The 24,596-nt window shown below is 36.3% G+C and overlaps 1 protein-coding gene across 6 annotated transcripts in view; it reads right to left on the minus strand.

The window, feature by feature from the left end:
- NLGN1 (neuroligin 1) overlaps positions 1-24,596 on the minus strand; it is a 330,463-nt gene that overhangs the window by 201,612 nt on the left and 104,255 nt on the right. For 4 of the 6 annotated variants that reach the window (XM_052804300.1, XM_052804299.1, XM_052804298.1 and 1 more), the window contains 2 exons: positions 14,770-14,829; positions 5,293-5,445 (listed from right to left, as the gene is read on the minus strand). In XM_052804300.1, the coding sequence (XP_052660260.1) occupies positions 5,293-5,445; positions 14,770-14,829 (213 nt within the window). The remainder of the gene's footprint in view (positions 1-5,292; positions 5,446-14,769; positions 14,830-24,596) is intronic. The other 2 variants (XM_052804303.1, XM_052804302.1) reach the window with 1 other exon arrangement.

Raw genomic sequence — 24,596 nt, forward strand, 5'->3', positions numbered from 1 at the left:
AAGTAAATAATTACAAAAACAAGGATTGATCAGTTTGACAAATTAGATTAACACCAAAAAAACCCAGATCTAATTTGAAAGCACTGAAAGAAAAAAATATGGTTTGTTATTCTATTTAGAAAGACAAAAATAACAAGACAAAACAAGACAATATCTTCTAGTCAATCACAATGGAATTAGACTCCTGAAATAGGCAGGTACTTCCAAGTTGTTCTGCATTAGTTTTCATTATAAAATATTCTCATCTTTGCGTTCAATCCTGCAAACAGTCAACTAAATAATTCTTCATCCCATGAAAGGGTTCACTAGGCTACATTCTGGAATTACTATAGTAATGGGAACAAACCCATGTCCATAAACTTACTCATAAAGGAAAAGTTGTGCATTATTTTTTGCCTGTTGGGAATGTGCAGCGTCTTGCTGAGAGAAAGATGGATAATGGCAGAAATGCTGGGCTTGGCACAGATTGCCCAACACTTACTGCAGGGCTGTATCCTTATATTTCATGTACCTCTTTAGCCAGTAAGATATTGCTGGTTGGCATAATTCTGCATAGAAGCAATATGTACATTCAAACCTAGTGTATTTTCCTAATGTATTCTGACACACAGCAACGAAACATGTTAAGGCATAGTAAGACCCATCCTCTGTCGCTACATCATCCATAAAGCTCTAACAATCATTAAGAAAAGTAGGAAAGGGCTTTTGAGACAGTATTTTTGCTTTGTTCTATTTTCTTTCACCGTTCTGAGTTTTCTTTTACATGAATGTTACGGCCCAACACAGCCAGCTCACGCAACACACTACTGAAAAATTGAGGTTTGGGCTGGAAAACACAACAGACCCCTTCTAAGAGCAGCTCTTCTCAGAAGAATCTCTGTGCATTAGTAGCAATTTGCCAGTACCCTTTTTTCTCATAGCATAATTTCAAATTATGGACAACTAGGCTCTGTCACAAGGGGAAGCACTGTACTTATGAGCCCCATCGATTTCAGTGCAGTTATTTGGGAAATAATGTACTATGAAGAATAAGGATATCAAGCCTTTCAAACAGTGTGCTGCAGCGACTTTACTTTGAGTATTAAAAGTACAAACTGGCAAAAAAAAAAAAATCAAAGTGGCAGAATACCTGGATAGGTGTTTTCTACTCAGTAATCCCAGTCAATATCCCTCAACTAAAGGGTGACAATATAAATATAAGACTAAATGACAGCAATGGTTCCTATACCCTCCTCAGAAGGGAAAATTGCTTATAATTAAAGAAAGCATAACCAAGACAATCTCACTTATGGGTGCGCTTCAATTTTGGCATAAATTGTGGCCTTACAGTTATAGAACGTTTGCCTTCCCAATGCAGACATTATTCAGAATGCCAAATGGAAAATGCAAGATACATATAATTTTTCCTTTTTCTTTATTACCACCTTTTAACCCAGACCCTTGGAATGACAATTTACTGTTTCTGTAGTGAAAACCACTGCCTCTTAAAGAGGAAGAAATAGGAAATTTAAAGCAGTGCTTAACCTAGAGATTCCTGTGAATCATTCTTCCATCCCCCAGTTCAGTTTGTGAGCTGCATTAAAAATGTTTCTTTCAGTTCTATTAAAGTCCTGTGGTTAAAAGATAATCAAGAGCAAGAAGTATAAACTAATAAAATGAAGAAACAAGTACGCAGTTAGTGTAAACCAGCTCTCTCCTTTCTCTGCCCTCTTGAAAGCAAAAGGGGTAGCAGCCAATGCTGAAGCAAAGCATTTTCCTTCTCTAAATAAACCTTTCATAAGAAAGAACACAGAAAACAGCACTGGCAGCATTGAATCTGTCTATCGTGATCTTTTCTGGATGTTAAATAGACTCGTTTTATAATCCTTTTATGTTTCTTTTATGAAATTTAAATAAAAAGCTCCTGCTTTTTACCAGATGCGTATGTTAAATAAACATTTGAAGTCTCAACTTAGTTGAGTTCAAAATCCAAACTTGTCTTCATATCTGTCCTTTCCTAAAAGCAAGCCGTAAAAATATATCAGCACTTACTCCTATGCTGTCCTTCAAGGATGTTAGACTACTTGCGCAGTATTCCTCCCTAGATGAGATTGCTTGCGCAAGACTTATATTTCCTTTAGATTCTCTTTAAATGCAAATAGTCTGTTTCCAATGGCTTCTTATTCAGTAGTCCCTGATTTTCCAGGGCAAACAGTTCTCTTTTCCATCTTATCTTTACCTAAGGAAAGATTCTAACAGAATTTCATTCTCAGACTTGTTTTCAAAGACAAAACTGGGCCAGGGAACTCACTGGGGTTTTGTTTGCTTGCTCCATACTTCTTTAATTTTTATCATTGTTTTCTCTTCACCAAATGGATTTCACTTTTAAGCGATTTCTAACATTTTACTTAGAAGCAAATCTTGAATCTCCATTAAATGCAGATCCTTGAGCAGAGTAGTCTATAAGACAAAGGATGTTTCAACTCAGAATAAACAGAAAAATAATCTGAATTGCACCAAAAGCTGTCTACTGTGGACTTAATAGTACTGTAAGGAATCTAATATCACAGCATAGCCTCCCTTTCCATCGTTAATTGATCTGGAAGAAAATGTTGCTGTTACAGCTCTAAACATTTATTTAACTGGCTTCCTTATTAAGAAATGTCACAGCGTGAATCTTGGTGAAACAACAGCAGAACTCCTAGAACTCACAGAGATTGTCTATATTAGTGTATATATATATATATCCACAAAGACTGATACAAGAAACCCAGACCAATAACGGTCATGTGAAACTGAGAAGATAGACCTTATTTTGTCCCTACATCTTCTCATGTGGGGAAAAAAAAAAACAAAAAAACAACCCTATGTTACTTCTCCCTGTACAGCCAGGCATTTTACACAGCAGTGAAGTGAGATCTAGGTGTCCCACAGGCAATGGACAGCGAAGCTGAACCTCTCACTTTATGGGATATCATCAAACACAGGAAGCTGAGAATTTGTCAGCTATGTATTTGTAAAACCGTATCTTATTTAACATGACTGCAGAGGCTAACATTCTGCTGTACACTGATGAACAAGAGTTCATCAAAGCAGAACAAGTAAAAGTTGGTATCTACTATATTAATGCAAAAGTCTTACTCTGAGGCTATCTTAAGACCAGGAAACAAAGGCAGGCAGAAAAAAATGCAAACTGTGCAAATTTTCTATTTTGATTACTAGTGTGTTTCTACACTACCTATTTAGTCACATGTCATCATTATTTATTTAATACATGACAGATAGGCACTGTACGAGATACAAAATATATGAATGACTTCTACATATAGTTAACAGGTGCATTTATTTTACTAAGATAACCCTGCAATAACCCTACAGGGTTATTTTAGTTAGTTTGAAAGTAATTTCAAGCATTCATACCAATCACTGGATTCTACTGTGAGTTTTAGAGTTTTTACTGTAATAGGTCCCACTTAAAAGAAAATTAGCTCTCTGCCCCTTGAGGCTCTGTAAAGACCACAAAGTCCAAAGAACCACAAAAGCATGAACACAAATGAAATTCTCCTAAGCTCAGTAAGATGTTAGCAGTGGGTTACCTCAGGGATCAGTGTTAAATTACAAGTGGAAAAGCCATTACCATCAACGAAGGTGAATTAATTTTCATCTTTCAGGCAACTAGTCCTTTCAAACGCTACAACAGATTTAGGAATTAGACTAAATAATTTACAAAAATAAACAGTGCTTTCAGATAATAGATACATATTACTGGACAGAATACCCTACCGGCATATAATATAGACAAATGTTGTTTGAAACATGAAAGGCAAGAGCGCTGGTATAAAACTAAAATGTTGATTGGAGGCACAGATTATTAACTGCTGCACTAATACGTACCCATGACTTGAAGTCACTATATAAATTGGAAGACAGGAGGAGGGAGAAAAACATACAAAATATCAGAATTTCCTGGCTTAGAGAAGTACATCACAAATGAAAACTCCAACTGGATACTACGGAGATAAATCCAGCAAAAAATAGTTACGATCTTTCTGGAAATGATTCAGTCCCTTGTACAACACAAACATAGTAGATTAAGTTTCAAAATCTACAGTCAAAGTCCATTCCCTCCCCCCAAAATTAAAGTGTATTCAGATGTCAAATTTTTAACAAAAATGAAACTGTTGGAAGAAAATTACCCAGATGAGCAAACCAGAACTGATGAATCTGGGGACCGTGCTAGCTGAATTTAAAACACAGAGCAATGATGAAATAAAATGAACACACAAAACAAAACCAGAGTAGCAGACGTTGCTAATGCCCACGAATTGAAAATAAAGTTGATTGGTCTTAAGAACCAACTCACTGCTGTGAACAACATCGGCCTATCACACCACTTCAGATGTTACAGGGAATACCCTTACACCTACGTAAGTGTTCCAAAGTGACTGTACTGACCTCCACAATATTCCAGAATTGAACTCCTGCTTTCAGGAGTCTTAGCATGCAACGTTTTGGTAGAACATGCAGGAGAAAAAAAACCCAACAATCACATTGTCTCAAGAGCTAGCAAACTTGTATCTTGAACGTGACTACACTGAACAAATAACAAAGCATAATTTTTTAGAAATACAAGCTACAAAGAGGAATACCGCACAAGTCTACCAATAGCATCATCATATACTATTCATTGTATTTGAAACAATCGAAAGTAACTCTATTCACTCTCTAATTTAACCTAGAAAAAGAAATACTGGAAGTATTTGAATTACACCCATAACACTTTTCAAAACCACAACGAAGCTCAAAACAAACAGGTAAAAAGAACAGCTCTTATTAAATAATATTTTCATAACCTCCTTATCTTTTTCACTGCATGAAAAAATCATGGTAATCAAAACTTAGTCTCTTTCTTCCAACAGAAAACCCTATTGTCTGTGACTTAACATTTTTTAAAAAAATCTAATTTACCTGTCTATGAAGTAAAGCATCACTGTTATTCACAGAAAAAAAAAAAAACAACAACAAAAAAACCCCTCTTCTGTCTGAACAGCTCAGCGATGGGAATAACAGTTTCATACCACTAAAAGCACAACAGCATGTTCTTCCAGATAATGCTTGCAATGTCTTTATATCACATCCCCAGAATACAAACCTTTTATGTGACAAAGAAAATAAAAAAAATTGTTGTTGTTCTTTTGCTTGGGTTTTTTTGGTTGGTTGGTTGGGTTTTGGGTTTTTTTAAACACATTCTCACGTATAACATGAATTGCATTGCAGATAGCAGGGATTAATGGAAAGCTAAAAGCTTCTTACCAAGTACCCCAAGGCGATAGTTGACTGTGATGACTATCACATTCCCATAACTTGCTAGAACACTGCCATCATATAAATTTCCAGTGCCTTCCATGTAGGACCCTCCGTGAATATACACCATCACAGGCTTAGGTCCCCCACTGTCCCGAATGTCTGGAAAAAATATTAAGACACATTTTATCTCAAGAAAGTACCAAAAAAAGATACATGCAATATTTTATTTTTTTTTTAGTGAGGTTATTTTTCTTGAAGTGTTTCTCAAGCAACATCTTTTACATAAGGAAATTGGCAGGTGGACATAAGTGTTTCTTTGTGGCTTGCTTGTAACTAAAGTTCGTATTTTTGAGACACTTGGCCTCGGAAAAGCTGAAAGGAGTCGAAAATGGTAACACGTTTGCTCAAATGCAATAGGACAGTGGTCTAATTCTGTTCCTGCTGAATTTGATGTAAAATGTCTACTAACACCAGCGTGAGCTCATTTAGGCAAAGTGCGAACGCTTCTGAAAACTCAGTCCATCTTTCTGTTCACTCAGCTAAATGTGATTCACCATATTAAGATAAACAAGATTTCTGCTCATACGTAAATTGTTGATTGCTTCCAGTACAGTTAAGATTAGTAATTTATAAAAAGTGTGTATAAACAGCTGTCTTTTGATAGATCTGAAGTCTAAGTTCTCAAAAAGTACTTGGAAACTGTTTAACACTTAGACATCAAATGGCCATTGCTTGTAACCTGCGTAGCCTGAAGTTTAAGGTGCATGGGTACTTCTTATTTTACTGAATTGTGAAAAGGACTGTATATTTGAAAAAATAACTGCCTGGAACACTGCTTATAAACCCCCACGCTGTATTCAAACCAATTGTAAGGTTCTCAAAAGAGACACCAAATGATAACAAAATTAGCTATTGACATATTGATTTGAATTTCTTTTTAACGAAGACATTGATTTGGGTATCTGTGCCCCCCTCGCCCCCCAAAAAATTAGTCCTATTAGCAAATTAATGAATCTACTCGGAATAAAGTGAACACCACTGCTCCTTGTTCTTAAGTACCAATTCAAAGCCACAGTTAATGGTGGAATAATACATGGTTTTTAAAGATTTTTTTTTTTCTGTTGGACAGGAAAGAAATCAGCTAAGGTGTAAATTTAAACTTTTACATCTGGATTGAATTGTATTTTGATCTCATTTACTAGGTGACCGAGTCTTTTCAACTGCCCCAGTCATAAGATTCCATAATAGTCCCTAAAAATCAGGAAAGACAATAGCAGGAGAGCACATGAAAACTTCCCAATGGGGAATGGTACTGCATATTCTGATTTGAAGACATTTTTTGTCATTATGGCAGTATTCAAGTGACTTCCCTGATTACTCACTTCCGCATTTGGAGAAACCTCAGATGTATTGTTTACTCCTTTGATTTGGAGGAATCTTAGTTAAGCAGCTTTCAGGTAGGTTCTCTGTAGAATTGAGTCGCTTCTGAAGCACTGTAAAGGTAAGGGCAGTTACACTAAAAGCCCTGCTTTTTGAATTTGCTGAAAAAGATCAGCACAGATATGTCTGTTTATAGAAAGTCATGTGCTATTATTATTTTGATATTGATTCTAACTTGAAGAAAAAGCCAGAACAGTCAAGATCAGAAATTGGATCTTCAATATTGGAAGTACTAGAACAATCATTTATTCAAGACCAAAAGGATGATGAAGGTTGTGCATGAATTGTTTGTATTGCTTTCCTCACTCAAGCATGTAGTAAGGGCTTTCCAACACGCGATTTTCAGTGTGTAAAGCTAAGGAGATTATTTATCTTCATTGTCCGTAGGATAGAATTATGAGCTCCTGAGGTTTAAAATCTACACCAAGGAAAAAGTCTTTTCAAATCCATATGCTGTTTTCAGTAGATGGTTTGTTCATAGTCTATGCTTTTTTTTTTTTTTGATACTAACATGGAAGCAATAATAAATTATTAATCTGAAATCACTGTGTGACTGTTCCCAGCAGAAATTGTACACAGTTAATTGTATGCTTGGTGGTAGCACAGGGGGAGACTGTCTCAGAATTCTTCTTTAATTAAAATTACATAGAATTACAGAGCACCAACTGTGAACAGTAATGAAATGTTGGTAGTACTGGCCTGTTTATCTGGAAAATAATATTGGAATATTTAGAAAAGAATGGGTGCCCTTTATCCAAGAAAGGAAGCACATATTCATGAGTAAAATTTGACATATAAAGACGTGATTCTCTGAGTAAATTCTGTCTATACCATACTTTTGTTATTTCCTACTACTAATATTCTTGTAAAGATTACAGACGATAAAGAAAGACTAATTTTCAGCTCTGCCTACGTGCCATGTCAGAGCAGATGACATGCAGTACGAATTTTCCTCATGCTGCTTTGTCAAAGTCATCAGTCTTAAGAGAAATCCCTTCTACAAAAGAACAATGGTGATTCTGTGCGTCTCAGGCAGTAATCTAGTACTGGGACATCTGTGAGATGAGGCAGTATTCAGCTGAGGCTACAGGGACTTTGAGCTACGGATTACATAGAAGCTATGGGGCGCTTCATGTGAAGACGAGAGATCGCTGCATTTTGGTCTTACAGGCAGTGGTTTCATATCAATTGCACACTATAGCTAGGAATATCTGAAAGGTACAAACATTCAGTTGGGAGAATACTTTTAAGTACAGATGTTCTTAACTGGTGGATGTTATTTAACAATAAGATCAAAAGAAGAGAGAAAAAAATCAGACCATAATCAAGAATTGATTCCTACCTGAAAGACAGTAAATATTCCCCCATGAAAACTATCATCCTTTAAAATTAACATGGAGGAAGTATTAAGATAATACTCTGTAAGGAGAAATGCTGTATTGGTACAAAAGTGGCAGAAAGATGCACTTTTCAAAAGTGCTTATTGGACTTCAGTGTCCAACTCAAAGAAAATAATTGAGATTTTGGCACTCAGATACTTTTCAAAACCTGACCATAAATGATTTGATACATCTTTCACTTTTTCCTACAGACTGGTATCAGTCCTTTGTGCGCGTCTGCTGGAGTAGTCTCAGTAAACCGTAGTTACACTTTCTCACACAGATTAATAGTTATTTGTGGAAGTAGCTCATTCTGAACCTGAAGAATTGGGGTGCAAATGTGGCATTTCTGCCAAGTGTAGGTTTATATACTGATTTAATTTAGTTGTGTACCAAACTTGTTGTTGCATTTTATTAAGTGTGCACTTATTAAAAAGCAGACACGTGAATATTTTCAAAGACATATACAGGGATAGTGCTGTTCAAAATCCTCAAATTCAACTCTTCTGTTTTCATTCACACAGAAAATAACTTTTGAGAGCTGTGATTTGTTTGGCTTTAAATTGCTAGTTCATAAAACATCTAAGTAGATCTTACTGTATAGCAGAGAATGATCTTATTTATATGACATATACGTGAACTTTCTTATTATGATTTCCATCATGTCCTCTCTTCTGTACCTTTCTAGTGTTTGTTGCATCTACTTTTCATGTCTGGTCTTAATTACATTACAGGCAATTTAGGAATAGGGCTGTCTTTTATTCTGTTTGTTACATCACACAACAGGGAACCGGCTCCGACTGTGAATACCAGTCACAATAGTCATATATAACAAAACATAATTATAGCTTCAGTCATTTGAAGCTGATGTGAATTGGCCACGTGACTTAACAAGTATAATTTGCAGGGAACAACCAAAATGGGAAGGGAAGAAAGCCTACCTGGAGACAACTTAGCACAAAAATATAATTAGTTTAGCACAGATGTCACAAACAGTGTTTTTCTAAATGCTATAAAAAATTGTGATATTTTGATGTAGACTAGTAAGTAAATCTTGGGTTTTGAACAAGAAACAGCACAAGAACACTGGAAAACTTTTAGAGTGGTTACTATAAAACCTACGTGTTCCTTAAACAGAATGTTACATGGATACGTGTAGCTCTTCCATAAGCTTTGGTCCTAAAATATTTAAGTAGAGCATGGTACTAATCAGTGCAACTCTTAATCATTTCAAAGCCTTTTAACAGTATTTGACCTTTCAGTTCAAATCTATCAGATGCCTCATAGATGCACTGCTATTTTAATAAGCTAGTGCACTGAGTAGTGCTAATATTTAAACATCCATTAATACCATGCTTTTAACACGTGATATAAAACTAGATGTCCTGAGACTATTAAAATAACTATTGAACTTCTGTTAGGAGCGGCAGCGAGGTTCTAGACACATTTCAGGTTTCAAAATACAACCTGTGCCCATCAAGTTTCAGACAAATAGAATTATCTCCTTTTTTTTTTTGGTTTGTTTTTGTATCTGTCAAACCAATGGATCATTTTGTGCATTCTCAAACACTTAACTACCTTTACCTGAAAGTAATTTGAGATCCTGATTGGGGACTATATGAATGTATATTTTAACATAAACAAAGGCCTATGCTTTCACAGGTAAGCATCTGGAGCAGATTCTCATTAGAGCAGGACCTCAACAGCCAGGTAGGTAGTAATTTTAAATTATTAAAAGACGATGGTTAGAAATGCAAAAGCTGACAGACTCTTCACTGTACAAGCAATGCTTGGCAGTGCTAAAAGGATAACGGAGCCCCAAAGAGGTGTTTAAATTAAAGGTCTGTCAGAATTTTTATTATGCATCTTTTCAAGTATTAATATTACCACCACAAAAAAATCAACATAATTTGAACTTAGGTTCTCAGTGTAAAGGGAAAAATCTAATATGCAAGCGACACTAGACTCTGTACTTGGGAGTCAGAATCACAGAACTATAACGTGAATGGGTGACAGGATGAACAGGAATCAGGAATATATCTATGTGTACCAGTCAACAAGTTCACCAAAAGCAGTAAGATCTGTGCTACTCCAGCCTGGCTGGAACTCATTAAAGGCTATAATTAAGGCTGGAGCATGTGGTTGCTTTGTGAGGTAGACAAATGTGTTCTGCTGTTTACTGATCTCTGAAGTCCGAAAATGTACAACTAGTGCCAGACGGAAAGATTGTTTCTCTCCCTATTTCTTACCATGACAGTTGAAAGCAGATGAAATGCTAAACTTGGCAACCTAGTCTATTTTAATACTAATGGAGTGATAGGGGTTTTTGGAGAAGATCCTCAGTTCTGAAATGTGCTCTTTCACGCCAATGATGCCACAGTCTGTTAAGCATAAGGGTGGCTTTGCAGATGCATTCTGCATCATTAGTAATTTAAAATTTGAGTGGATTTGTGTTTGTTTTGATTTAAAACATGCTCTGGACCAAGAACTTCCCTCAGTCAATGAAGTCCAATAGCCCATATAAGACAGAGCATCAGACTAAACAATCAGAATCATCACAGTTACAGCCTGTGAACAAACAGCAACATCTGTTCCTAATCTGTATCCTTTTTCACAGGAGAGATTGGAATGGAGAAGGGAAGAGTAGAAACACCTAGCAATTACAGAGCAGACCCCGCTTCTGAGGCATGTACTCTCAGTTCCCTGCTTTACTATGGACATGGTGTCTGCATTCCTCAAACTTAGCATCTGTATTCATCATTTCTAAAAATGGAATAATAGCATTCCTCTATCACAGAGGGATGCTGTGAGACTGAATACATTAAAACCTGAGAGATGCTCAGATAGCATTGGGGACTAAATAAGCATCTAAGATTGACAGATTGATGTGCTAGGTAAGGTGTGTATGACAGAATGGTGGATGAGAAGAATTCATTTGTGAGCAATCCTTCATGGATATTTCATACAGCACTAACTACCTAGAAGTCCAGTTCTGATCCCCGAGTACATAGGCTGATTAATGACTTGTGTTGCTATATTTTAAGTTATGCAAAGGATTTTAGCATACAGGAACTAAGGGCGCATAAAGAGGTACTGGTTTTTGCTATAGCCAAATTAAATCAAGTTAAATTATTACCTTACCAGAATTAAGACTGAGATAAGATATTATGGTGAAAATATTTTATTTTTTTAAACTAAGCCTTGTTTTTAGACTGGGGAAGGTACAGTTTATTCAACTGCTAAGCAACTTAAAGTTACATCTTGCATCTACACTAGATATTGCTTACCTGTATGTCAGCAAATAGGCAAATTCACCACTGCTATAAAAAGGGAAAGCCCCAATGCTCACTGGTTGCAGGTGCTTTTGCCACTCTTGTTTTTTGGTGCCTGCTCAAGTAGTTCAATACTTATTGAAAAACAGGCAAGCAATTTCAAGTGTAGACATGAAAGGGTTAAACGGAAACAAGAATGCATCCAGACTGGGGAAAGAAGACATTTATATAATTTCTGGATTTTCACGCATTTCACACTCATAGAATTTGAAAACACCTTCATTTTTTAAACAGCAAATTTGCAGATCATTAGCTGGTAATGTGCACTACTGCCTTTGGGTCTTTTGAAAACAAAAATGAAAAATGATCTAATTAAGCCTGGTCTACTGGTTGCAGCACATACCAGAGATCCAAGTCTGATTACCAATTCCACTGCTTGTGCTGGCAAGGTTTGGACCACAAGACTGTGGTAGTGACATGTAGCAGCAGATGGGAGTAGGATTATTGAACGCTGTTTTAAAATGAAATCTTCTAATCAAACTCTGATGTTTGAGTGACACAATACAGAATATTTTCCAGGCATTTGATCCAAGAAGCTGCTACAAAAGGTCTTTCTTCAGGAATGGATATGGAGGCTCTAAATTTCTTAATACAGGGACCATCCTGGGCATTTTAGAAATCACTGTATATTGTTTATGTAGCATGGATTCTTCAGGAATGGATATGGAGGCTCTAAATTTCTTAATACAGGGACCATCCTGGGCATTTTAGAAATCACTGTATATTGTTTATGTAGCATGGATTCTTCAGGAATGGATATGGAGGCTCTAAATTTCTTAATACAGGGACCATCCTGGGCATTTTAGAAATCACTGTATATTGTTTATGTAGCATGGATTCTATGGTTACACGACACAGTTGGTTTTCATCATGTATAACCCAGTCTCCCTAATATTCCAACTTCATCATTCATTCAGTTTGCTATTTGTTTTATTTTGTTCCCAGTTATTCATTTGTAGATTTTTATATTGAGTAAAAACTACCATACTGCAAAAGGTGAAGGCTTTGATGGACAGGTTAGCAGAAATCTAGACAGCTAAGGTGGCTTTTTGCTTTGCCTCTCTCTTTCCTGCTACTCATACCTAAATACATATGACTTGAAGTTTGTGAACTCTTCAGTTCTGCATGTGTAACAAGTGCTAAAGTTCCAGTGCAGAAGAGCAGGTTCACAAAATGCGGGTCGTCTGATACTGCTCCTCCACTGAGGGACAGTGAAACGCAGGGCCTCAGCAGACAAGGTTTCTACCAACCCAGCAGACATCCCAGCAGCCTTCAGTGTCTACTGATCATAAAAATTCAAATTTGTCCTGTCTCTCTGTGACTCTCGGAAGCAGTAAAAGTCTAATTACTGCCTGCATTCTTCTATTGGCACGGAAAGGAGAACAAAATTGTCACTTGTATGCCAGAGAAAATTAATCTCACTCCTATAAATTACAGAGATTTATTAGTGTTGTAAATGTGTTTCTTCCCCTCTAGTTTGACTGCTGTGTTCTTGCAGTCCTTTCTCTCTCTCCTACAATTATCAATGTGGGAGATGGGTGTTGGCTGACATGGACACCTGTTCTCCAAAGACTGAGATCCCTACTCTCACCTGATACTACATACTGAACTGCTTTCTGATAGCAACCACCCTCTGCTGAATTTTAGCAAGCTGACTAGTCTCTTTTAAGTGTGTCTAAGCAGAGAAGGACTCAAAAAACGTTAAGCCATTAGCATCTGTCTTGGCAATTATACAGCAATTTAGGAGAGCCATTAAGGTCCACTGGATGAATAACCCAGGTTTCAAATGGTTTCTTAAACCATATTGTTAAAACAAGACAGAGTAACTCTTACAATGGCTAATTCAGTGTCACAGGTCTTGGAGAATACACAAGACTGTCCCTTGCAATATTTTGTCATGAACTAATGTAAAAAAGACTTGGCTTCATAGAGCTAAGTGGATCTGAATTATCATACTTAGCTCTGAATAATATACGAGCTTTCAAAGGAGATTTTCAATTAGGTGGTTCTTTCAAATCTTGGGCCAACTGGTGGGCTTTCATTCATATGCTTAACACACAGATTCAGCAGAGGATTGTAAAACAGACACATACAAATTTGTGGGTTTATTTGTAAAGTTTCTGTTCAGTTATTGGGTAAGAAGTTAAATGCTCATATTTGCCTTCCTTCACCTTTTGTGATAAGACCGCATGTTTCTGTTTGAGTAAAACGGTTAATGTTCTGCGTGATGAAAAATTTCTTAATTAAGAGCCTTGCAGTTTACAAGTTAAGCTTCATCTTAGTATCTGGCAAAAAAAAAAAAATCCCCAGATATTAACAGAGAAGCAAGTAGCAACTCTACCAGTCTTATATGGTAATTTGTTTTACTCATTGACCATAAAATATACAAAGTATGTGTTTAAGATTCAGAATTTTGAAGCACATCTACTTGAAGGGATGAGACTGCTCAGGAGAAAGAGCACCTTGTTACCATTTTCATAGCCCTGAAAAAATATCAAATCTGCATAGCTTATATGATTAACAGCCATAATTCATAAACAGTATAATATGCTTGACATTTCAAACTTTTGATTTTACTTGGCAATACAGTTTTCTAAGGGGTGGCACAAGCAGATAGGCATCTTTGTATGCTTGTAGAAAACACAAAGAATCAGATTCCTTTAGATGACATCAGTTTAGCTCCACTGAATTCACCGGTGCTGCACAGAGCCTCACCAACTACAAATATTGCCTGCCATTCCAGGGCTACCTCTCTTCTACAGGGAGGTGGGGTAGTCTTGCGTTTGTTTATATTTGTTCATGGCAAGGTAAATGCAGAAGGTTTCATATTTGGGGAAATTCAGTTGCTTAAGAGACACTTTCTAAGAATTTTCTGCATTTTTCCTTTTATAAACACAACATTTTATATGTTTATCAAACTGAGATCAGTCAGTGAAAAAAGAAACATCTTTGTACTTGGTGAAATACATAGGGTTAGAAAACATGCAAAAAGGTGTACAGAGAAACTTTAAAAGAGTGTTAGTTTAAATAGTATGGACAAAATTCAGTCAAAAGGTGGGATGCAACATATCAAAAGTCCATTTCAAGAAAATAAAAAACCCTCCTCTTTAAATATTGTTACTGTTTTGTATCAAAACGTAGAACTTAACAACATTCTTTCTTTTAAAAAATTAAAAATATATATATAACAACAAGCAAGAAGACAAAACACATCAAAAATGGGAATTAAAAAAAAAACTCTTCAAAAGAAGACAAGAAGTCAAAAAAAGAGGGGAGAAAAAAGATTTTCAGGGATCCTTGTCATGCAAATCAGTTTGGCGGCAAAAAAATACCTTCATCTTCAGCACCGTCATTATCACCTAAATCATCTGTCTGTTTCTTTGTAAGGGGACCTAGGATTGAGAATGGAGAAAATGGAGGAAAAAAGACAATTCAAGAATATACAAGACTGAGGAAAAAAAAACAGTGAATATTAAATTCCCATGGATGTTTCAAGAAAAACATTTGCAGGGAGGGAAATCTTAGTTTATAACAACCAATTTTTCATTACGTTTTTCAAACATTACAGCAAAACTTTCCTTAGGGGGTATGGCTATTAGAAACATCTAGCACAAGAATCAAAGAGTGCCCAGTGCTTTATTGTTTTTAAATGAAGAATCAAAGCTTGTTTACTAAAAGCATACCCACCATAAACTATATTTATCCACTTAATTGTTCCTTGTCATCGTTGTTATTAGGAACTGCCAAATTACCTCTTGCATTTGATGCAATAAGGTGCCTAATCAAGGTCTTGACAGTTGGTTAAAACAATATTTTCTGTGAAATGCTGATTCACATTTCTATGTTTAACCATTTAAGCTCGTGCTTTACAAAGATAAGCATAGGTTTGGCTTTTTTTTTTTTTTTTTTTTGACACACTCATTACATTCTCATTTAAGTAGAACTGTAGATTCCCTTGAAACCTTTGACTACCTGCTGAGATATTTGTAAAGAAACATTAACATCTATATGTAAACTAGAAACCAGAGTGAAATCCTAGACCAACTGCAGACAATGATTTTTGCCATTGATTTCAATGGGGCCAGGTTTTTGCACACAGTATACAAAAGTTGCATTGAATATGGAATTGAGGTTTTTAGCTTGGGCAAGACACACAATATCATAATTCCTTATTTCTATAAACGGATGGCAAGACAAAATTATTTCATGCCCAGTACCTGTATTATTAAGTATTAATAGATTCATCATTTTCCAATGGGAAAAAATGCCCGCTCCTTTACTCGGTAATGAAAATATACACCAGAAGGAAAGTCAAAGGCCATTCTGAAAATATTTCCACATCATATATTTTACACACTTACGCACAAACAAAAGACAGTTGGAACTCAGCATTATCTTTCCTTTTTTTTCAGAGCTCTCTCATTTCCATGACATTCTGTAATTTGCATGCAAAAAAGCAATCAGTACGAACACAGGACTAAGTAACAAAAAAAGAAAAAGCCAGCCAAGCAGAGTAGAAAACAAGAACTCTCTCATGCATAAAATAGTAATAGACAAAAACAACAACAAAAAAGAGATGAACAGTATATGTTGATATTTGCAGTAGATGTAGGCAAGAGACATGCATTAATTCTAAGCACTATGGAGTATTAAAACATTTGTATTTAAAAAGTTCTCTCTAGCTCTGTTATTTTACAGGATATTAGTCATTCAGCATTAAACCTGTTGTTTATAGGCAAAATACCATGTATTTGAGTGATGCATTTAAAAAAAAAAATTCATAAAATGTTTGTAACAGGTGCATGGATTTGAGAAACAGAAACAACCCATGAAGTACCATGAGATTTTACCTGTGAATGTAGTAACTGGACCATATTATTGAAAACCAAAGCTGAATACCTTAATTACTGCATCAGTCAAGAGAATAGTTTTAAACTCCTTCTAAATACAGAACACTAGAATTATATATCATAAATTAAACACGAGCATTTTTATAGTCACACCTGCAACAATCACACTGTTTAATACAGAGCCTTAGTGATGCAACAGCTTTTCCTAATACAAGACCTGAATATAATCTTTACAACATATGGTATCTAGATAACATGATCCTATCCAAATGCACACATTCAAATGTTTTGCTGCCCATCATTCTCATACCATAGCAATTTTACTTCTAAAAGAATAAAACTAGAAAAGTAAAAGATGTATGCAAAGAATAATAATAATTTCATGGTGGGTTTTCAGCATGGCGAACAGGAAGAATGTACTTGAGAATTTTAAGGGCTATGCACTTAACAGAGCTATGCACTTAATAATTGAGAGCCAGACGCAGACAAAGAGAGATAGATAGATAGATAGATAGGTATATATACGTACACATTTTTAATGGCTTCTTGTTAACTTTTAAATTTTTTAAAGTGACCAGAAAGGAATAAAGTAGCGTCTGGAAAGGCAAACAGCACACATTTCTCCAAATAACTTGCACAGAGAGGAGCGATTCCTTTTCTGGATGATACCAAGACAATGAATGTTACTTTCTCTTTAATAGCTGGCCTTTGTGAGGTATTTTGTGTAGGTCCTGGTTCCAGATCTCAACAGCAGTTACACAGTGCATCAAATACCCCAACGTAAATGACTGGTCTCATACCATCTCTGACTTTAGAACATGCTGAAGCATAATGAGCTCACTAATAAAAATAACCTGGATAATTTTAGTATTTATACAGTTATGAGTTTCTCTGAAAACCATAAAAAAAAATCAGACCACCTTCCTGATAATCACAGAATAGTTTAAGTTGGAAAAGACCTTTAAGATCGAGTCCAACCGTTAACCTAGCACTGCCAAGTCCACCACTAAACCATGTCCCTAAGCGCCATGTCTACGCATCTTTTAAATACCTCCAGGATGGTGACTCAACCACTTCCCTGGGCAGCCTGTTCCAATGCTTGGCAATTCCGTTTGCAAAGGGGCTGGCCTGTTTTTAAGGTGCCATAGATTAAACATGCTTTCTAATACAGCTATATATGTATGTCACAATACAGGGGCTCTGCTTGCCACATCCCTGATGGAGACATGTGGCAGACCCACCCGGCAGCAGAACAGTATTCTGTTGAGAAAGAAATGAGATGTGATTTCTGCCACAAGTTTGCTTCGGTCTGCAAATATAATGGACCACATTGATTACATCTCAGCAACAGCTAGCTTAGAGAAACACAGACCAAAACGCTTGAGATGGGTTTTCTGTTTCCTGGAGTTACAATGCTATCTGAAGTCTAGAAACCAAAGCACAGTTTGGTCCTCATGAACCAGGTGTGAAACTACTTACCTACTATCTGTATTTTACCTATACACACAGGGATGCTGTGAAACTTAATTTGTATTACTGAATTGCTCTGCAATCCCTAAAAGCAACATCAGCTCAAGACCCATTGTGCACATGGCTGTCTACAATGGCATACAGCAACACCAAGTGGTTCAATCCCGAATCCTCGAAGAGGAAGCAGAGCTCTGAGCTTGACTGTTCGGTGTTGCCCATTTCATGTATGGCTGCTGAAGAAATTTTCTGAAATCATGAAAGTAGTATTCAGAGAAGTTCTGGATTAGAATTCCACCCATTTCAGCAGTAATTCTCATTCTAAAATCAGTAAGAAATGGCTTTTGCTTCTGATTCTCCAGATAACAGACTACATTGACTAACAGCATCGCTGTGTCTGTATGATCATAAAGAAAGGCTGACGTCTTGAGTTCTTACACAGAGAAACATGCCCAAATCACTACCAGATAAACAAAATAAAATCTTATGGGAAGATCCTACAAAATGTAACAGCAATAGTCAAGTTAAAAAAAAAAAAAAATCAGGGCCGAAATTGCTTAGTAAGTGTATAATCTTCAGTTATTTTCTGCAGGTTTGAATTAATATTCTACAGAAAGTTTATGATTTTGTAAATTAAATGTATCCTTCAACTAGATTTATTTCTTTAGCCCTGACTGTTTATTCAGTATATGATTCTTTAGGGTTCTTCCATCATTTTAATATTTTTTTTTTAGGTAACAGAAACTAACTATAAAAATACTGATATAAAGACAAGATGGACTAGGAGCCAATAAAACAAAAGAGAGTATACATTTTACAGAACTGATTGCCAAAAGTCCCTCACCCACAATTACTTTCTACTGTAGTTCCACTGTAGCTTCTCTTCACCTTTTGTGAAGGCCCACTTGTTCCTCCTCTTTGAGCATTACACTTCCCCAAATGGGCATCCATTAAAAAAAAGACCGTTTTACTAAGCTTAAGACATAAGCCTTCCAATAGATATGCTGCTTTATTGTGCTGGCCTAAATTTTAGCTACAGTTTATGTAATAAATATTAAATATCAACAACGTAATCTGGTACCATAAATAATGAGGGGGAAAAAGGATACTAAAGCTTCTAAAATGCTGATACAAAAATGATTTACTTATCAAGACTCTCTCTAAGGTTTAGTCTCATTTAGTCTCATGTTGCTGCATACCCATAACTCTCATTAATGCTAATGGAAAAGTAGACCCCTAAGTCAGTTTAAAAAGGGGAAGAAGCGATTACTGCAGTTTATGTCTCCTAAAGGCAATGAACAGTCTTGCTACAAAAGCTAAAGGAATGCTGCGTACAGGAGGAACTCCTAGCAAACTCTCTACTCATTTAATTTAAAAATAGTTCTTACATTATTTAAAGTATTATTCAAATATTTATTCTATTTGTATTGCAATCAATGCTAAGGAAATACATGATGCATTTTAAAATCTCAATAGCTGACTACTGTATGTTTGCAGATGGCTTTCCTTTGCTCAAAATAAGAGAAATAACATACCTCCTGTCCAGTTAGCTAAAGAGTAATTATGCGCTCAGAAATAATTAAAGTCTAGCCATATTAATTCTGCTTTTTATCATTTCCTTTGATGAGGGACTAAGGTACTTTAGCTCCCAAATACATTAAAGCTGATTATAAATTCTCTCTTTATGGTCTTGATTCGGCAGAAATTATCTGTGGCCTTTTGGACCGCATGTGTGTGCGAGGCATGGAAGCCGTGGATGTCATTAGCTTTTTGGCCCAGGAAAGCTATTCATCATAAAAAAAGTCATACCGCAAATTGACAACATTTTGTGAAACAACAGTACAAATCCTCTAAACTTAATAAATCTGTGCTTATGTATACAGACATTCTTTGAGCCAAAATGTTCTCCTTCGGTAATGAGAAAAGTAGGAAAGAAAAAAAAGGACCTTTTACATTAGGTTAAGTAGGCTCCACAGATCTAGCAATTTAGAAATCTCCATAGTAATAAGCATTCTTTGAGTTAACGTGTCTATTCAATAAAAAGAGAAAGAGATGAGATTAAGGCCAACTGCTGAAATAATACAGGTATTAGAAAAATCCACTGAATGGGTTGCAACATCGTGGAATCTGGTAGCGCACATGTTAAATACAATTTTATATTTATCTTTAAACTTAGAGTAAGTGCCTCCATCCATCCATTGCTATTTCTTCTCCATTACCTCTTTTTTTTTTTAACTGAGCACTGAAGATCTGTGAAGTGGAATTACCTCACCTTTTTAGGCCCTACCCTCAGATCCAAATATAAAATAATGAATCCTTTGTTATTTCATTTATCATTTTTATGCAACAGACTCTGACTAAAAAAAAAAAAAAAAAATCTGTGCTGAATTATCACTGTCTAGCAGATGCTAGCTGAGGCACAATAACATGTTGCACCTATCTCCTGGTTTTAATTTAATGATGAGTTATAATTAACAATCTTCAGACCTCAACATTTCCAGTGAATTCAAAAATCAAATTCTTATGTGTTGAAATTAAACATAACTATATAATAATTTTCCTTATAAATATAATGACAAATTGGAAAGATACAGCATAATAGTCATCTGATGAATAATTTTATAAAATCATCTTCTTTCATTTGAAAATTAGAAAGCTGTCAGCAAAAATAAAAGAACTAGAATTCCTTACAGAAAAGATATTTGGAAGGTACAAATGGCAGCTGGGTCTTAAGAAACACTTAACTGAAAAAATATCTCTTCCTATTACCACACTTTGTTGCAACAGACAAAACAATCTATATTTTCCCTTATTACCATCTTGCTTTCACCACATGCTCACTCCTTTCCTTGTTATTTTTCCCCCTCAAATTCCTTTTATCTCCACATTGTACTTATTTGTAATATTTGTACTTATCAGCAGGGCAAAGCCCTGGTCGACTTTGCTTTTTGATGATAACATTTGCACTCATGTTTTAACAACAAATGATGGCACAAACCTCAGTCGATTCACATTTGACTACCTGATTTGTGATGACAATTAAGTACTGTAATTAGAGCTGCAAGTAACTTAAATTTGCATCCGCAAGTGAATGACAGGTGCAAATTGAACCCACAAAAGGGTTGCCAACTTTCTTTGAAAATTTACAGGTATAAATGCTTTGTCACTAAAGAAGCTATTCTGACACTTCAAGACTAACTCCTGCTGTGTCTTTTATAACAGCATATTGCTGAAGTGTCACACAGAAAGAATGTCTAATCCCGAACCTTTTTATTCACAAGATTAATCACACTGGCTGGATCTCGATTTCCCTTAAATCTGAAGGAACTTCATTACTCAATACTAGATTTGTGTGAATTTAAATGAGATCAGAATCTGGGAATGTAGATAGAGTTTCACTCCTCTGCTTCCCATTTTAGGTGCAGCCTGAAATTCAATGTATTCTCAGAGGTGAAGGCACTTCATGTTCACATGTCCTGTGGAGAACAGCCCAAATGAAGCTTCACTTCAGGCTCTCTTTAAATCCCATTGCCTTTGCAATTGGTCACTCTATAAATCCAATTCCCTTTCTAGAAGGCTTTTGGTTATATGATATGTCTTACATGGAGTCATGCATTACTAGAAAAGTAGGCCAGATAAGTACAGATTGATGGGTGAGCCATGGTCCCCTAGGGCCCATCCACACAGCAGACAAGTTCAGCCCTGAAGATGCACGCAGTGTGCGTACCTTATCCATCTGGATGTCTGCCTGCGTTGGGGACCCTTACAGTGTCCCACCAGATGGTATTTTGGATGGGTAAAGCTCTGCTCCACTCTGCCCCTGCACAGCAGTGCAGATACAGCGGTACCACTCGTGTGAACGAGACTTGCCAGGACAGGGTCAAAGACAGCAGAGGTACTTTTTTCCTAACTTTCCATAAAATACAAAGCTAATATCCCAGGTGAGTTGTCTGGTAATCCTTATAGGGCTGCGATGAAAAACATAGGTCATGCATGGAGTATACTTAGTACAAGAAGGAAGCAATTCAGTGGAAGAACCAACAACCTGATAATTATTCTAGACATTGTAGCTTCTGAACTACTCTGACTTCTGTTCTAGCCAGTAGGGGGGGAGGAATCCATTGGAGAGGGTAGAGAGGAGTGAAAGACATTCATTTATTTTCTTTCCAGTGAAAGTAAGGAAAGGAGCAGACACTTATGGTAAAGCAGTGGCTGTCCCATCCATTGGAATTATAAATGAGGAAAAGGATGCTTCAAACAGACCAGGACTCTGCTGACCAAGGTTGACATGGAAAAACAAAGTCCATGCATTTAACCAGAAACACTGCAGTTGGAGTACAAAGCTCCAGAGGTGAGGGATGGGCAGGTAACAGACATGAAAAATGAAATTTGTAAGCTGTTATACGGCTGTTATCATCAGCATTTACCACTCCAGTGCCACCTCACTTGCCAATAACACAAGTCCATGCAGCTTTTAACATTTTACTTGAATTAATAATTCATGTTGTTTTACAGATACTTATATTCCAGGGTGACACACTGCTATAATGAATTGAATGCAACATTACACAGCTGTGCCACCACCTGAGCTTTCAGATCATGAATCAATTCTCCCTCTCTACAGGTAATGACTACAATCCAGATCCTAATGAAGACTTATATGCACACGCTTAACTTTAAGCCTCCGAGTAAGTTCTCTGAAGTCAACAGGTTAAATCTCCTCATAATATAAAGACAGATCCACTAACAGAACTGCTCCTATTTGCATCTGGGCCAGGAGGTCAGCTCAGGAGTAAGAGTTAAGCAGGAATAAGGATCCCAAATTTCTAACTTCCCTCAGTTATTCTATGGGTAAATGTAATCAACAAATAGAATTTCAATCTCTTGAACATACTACCAAAGCTCTGCAATGAAATTAAATTTTCTTTCATTATAAATGCATTGCTTTTTAGTCTGTGTACATACAAATAAAACGCTACATTCATTTTCTCTAGCTCTCATAATCAAATTGCTTCCTAATTTTAAGGAAGATATGAACTCATTTTAGACCACAAGCTTAAAAATTGATCATGTTTAGCTCATGCAACAGAACTGAAGATTTGTAATTTTAAGATCCAAATTTTCAGTTCCAAAAGGCAGATTTAAAATTGCCATCAATATATCAACATTAATCTTCACTTTCTTTCAAAGACCTCTACAGCGTTGCTGTAATAACAGTGCAAGTCAGGATGCCGTTAAGTGCATCCTTCATATAAGGATATACAAAGAGACACAGCTGAGAAAACCACCATCAATTTAGGTAAAACCAGTAAAGTTTAATCTCTTTTTTGCTGCTTTTGTACCTTTTCTGGTGTTGTTTCAGACAGGTAGGGTGGGTCATCTACAACAATAAGATATGCTATCAGAAAGCATTCTCTGCTACCTCTTGACTTAAATACCAAAATATAACTAAAATCATACTTAAAAAAAAATTAATCTTATTTTACTTTTTATTTCATTGTTCCCATCTGTTCTCAGATGTGGAATGGAAAAGATTCATCCCAAAACAACTGGACAAATAACCTTTGTAATCTTGCCCCCAAATATCTCCCTCTGGAAAGAAACTAGCCCAGAACAGCAGTCTCGGCAGGCGAGATAGCTTTGGGATTGTTGCACAATTACCTTTGCTAGGGACAAACACTGTCAGTCTGCCTTCTGCTGGAAAAGTCTTCTCCCCAACTAATTCTATTAACTGCAGGGGCTGGTGTTACAGCAGCTATATAGTTTTGTTTATGGCACAGCTGAGCATACAGTCCAGCTCTCTTGAGACCCAGTTTCATAGCCCAAATAGCAGAGCAAAATGGTCTTCATGTAACTATGTAATTGAACATTGCAGAGAAAATCAAGTTAATTGTGCATAATATTTTCATACAGAGTTTGGAATGAAATAAGTTCTCCCACCCCTCTCCCCAATGTACTTCATGTCATCTGGTTTTAAGCCACATGCTTTTAGCTCTATATAATTCACTGTATCACTGCAACCTGTGCAGTATTTTACCATGTAGAAATCCACACTCTCACATACCACAGAGATCATAAATAATTTCCAAGTCTTATTTTCTCAATTTGCTGAGCCACTATCAGTAAAACTTAATTTTTTAATTTGAAGCTACCTCACAGAGCTGAATTTCTTCAGAAAAGTGATAAAGGGGAGTAGAATGTTTTGTGTTGTATAGCTGACTACAATCCAACCCTCTCCTCGCAAACACTCGGCAGACAGAGGAGCAAGGAGTTTACAGGCAAAGCGACTTGTTGATCAACTTTTCAATTGCCTTATATTAACTCCAAATCACTGCATTTCTTGCCATGTTTTGAGTAGCGCAAAGAAAATCTGATTCTATAGTGGGCAAACAAGGTAGACGTCATGTATGCCGAGTCATTCACAGTAGGCTAAATTAGATTGAACTGCACCCTCCATCATCAATTGTAAAGGCTTGCCTTCAGCATTGGCCCGAACCTCCCAATCACCTAATGCTGATACTGGTACCTAAGTCAGAGTTTCCTTGTTCTTGCTATCATACGCAGGTTTGTCTCTTGTGATCTCAAGGGCAGAGATAGTACTTCTGATACTTTACACCTATCTGCATGTACGGTCATATTTAAATGTTTTAAAACATTCACACAACAAGGTTTCTTCCTGGAAGGTAAAGGTGGATGATTTTCTTTTAGTTATATATGGCTATATAAATATACGTGTACATACACACACATATACAGGCAGGTTCTCCTATATGCCTTTTAAACACAGACAGATTCTGCCTACAGATTTGAAGCTCTGAGCATTACTCAAATATAAGTAGAAA

Source organism: Harpia harpyja, chromosome 12 (genome assembly GCF_026419915.1).
Source record: "Harpia harpyja isolate bHarHar1 chromosome 12, bHarHar1 primary haplotype, whole genome shotgun sequence".
In the NCBI taxonomy this organism is placed as follows: Eukaryota; Metazoa; Chordata; class Aves; order Accipitriformes; family Accipitridae; genus Harpia; species Harpia harpyja.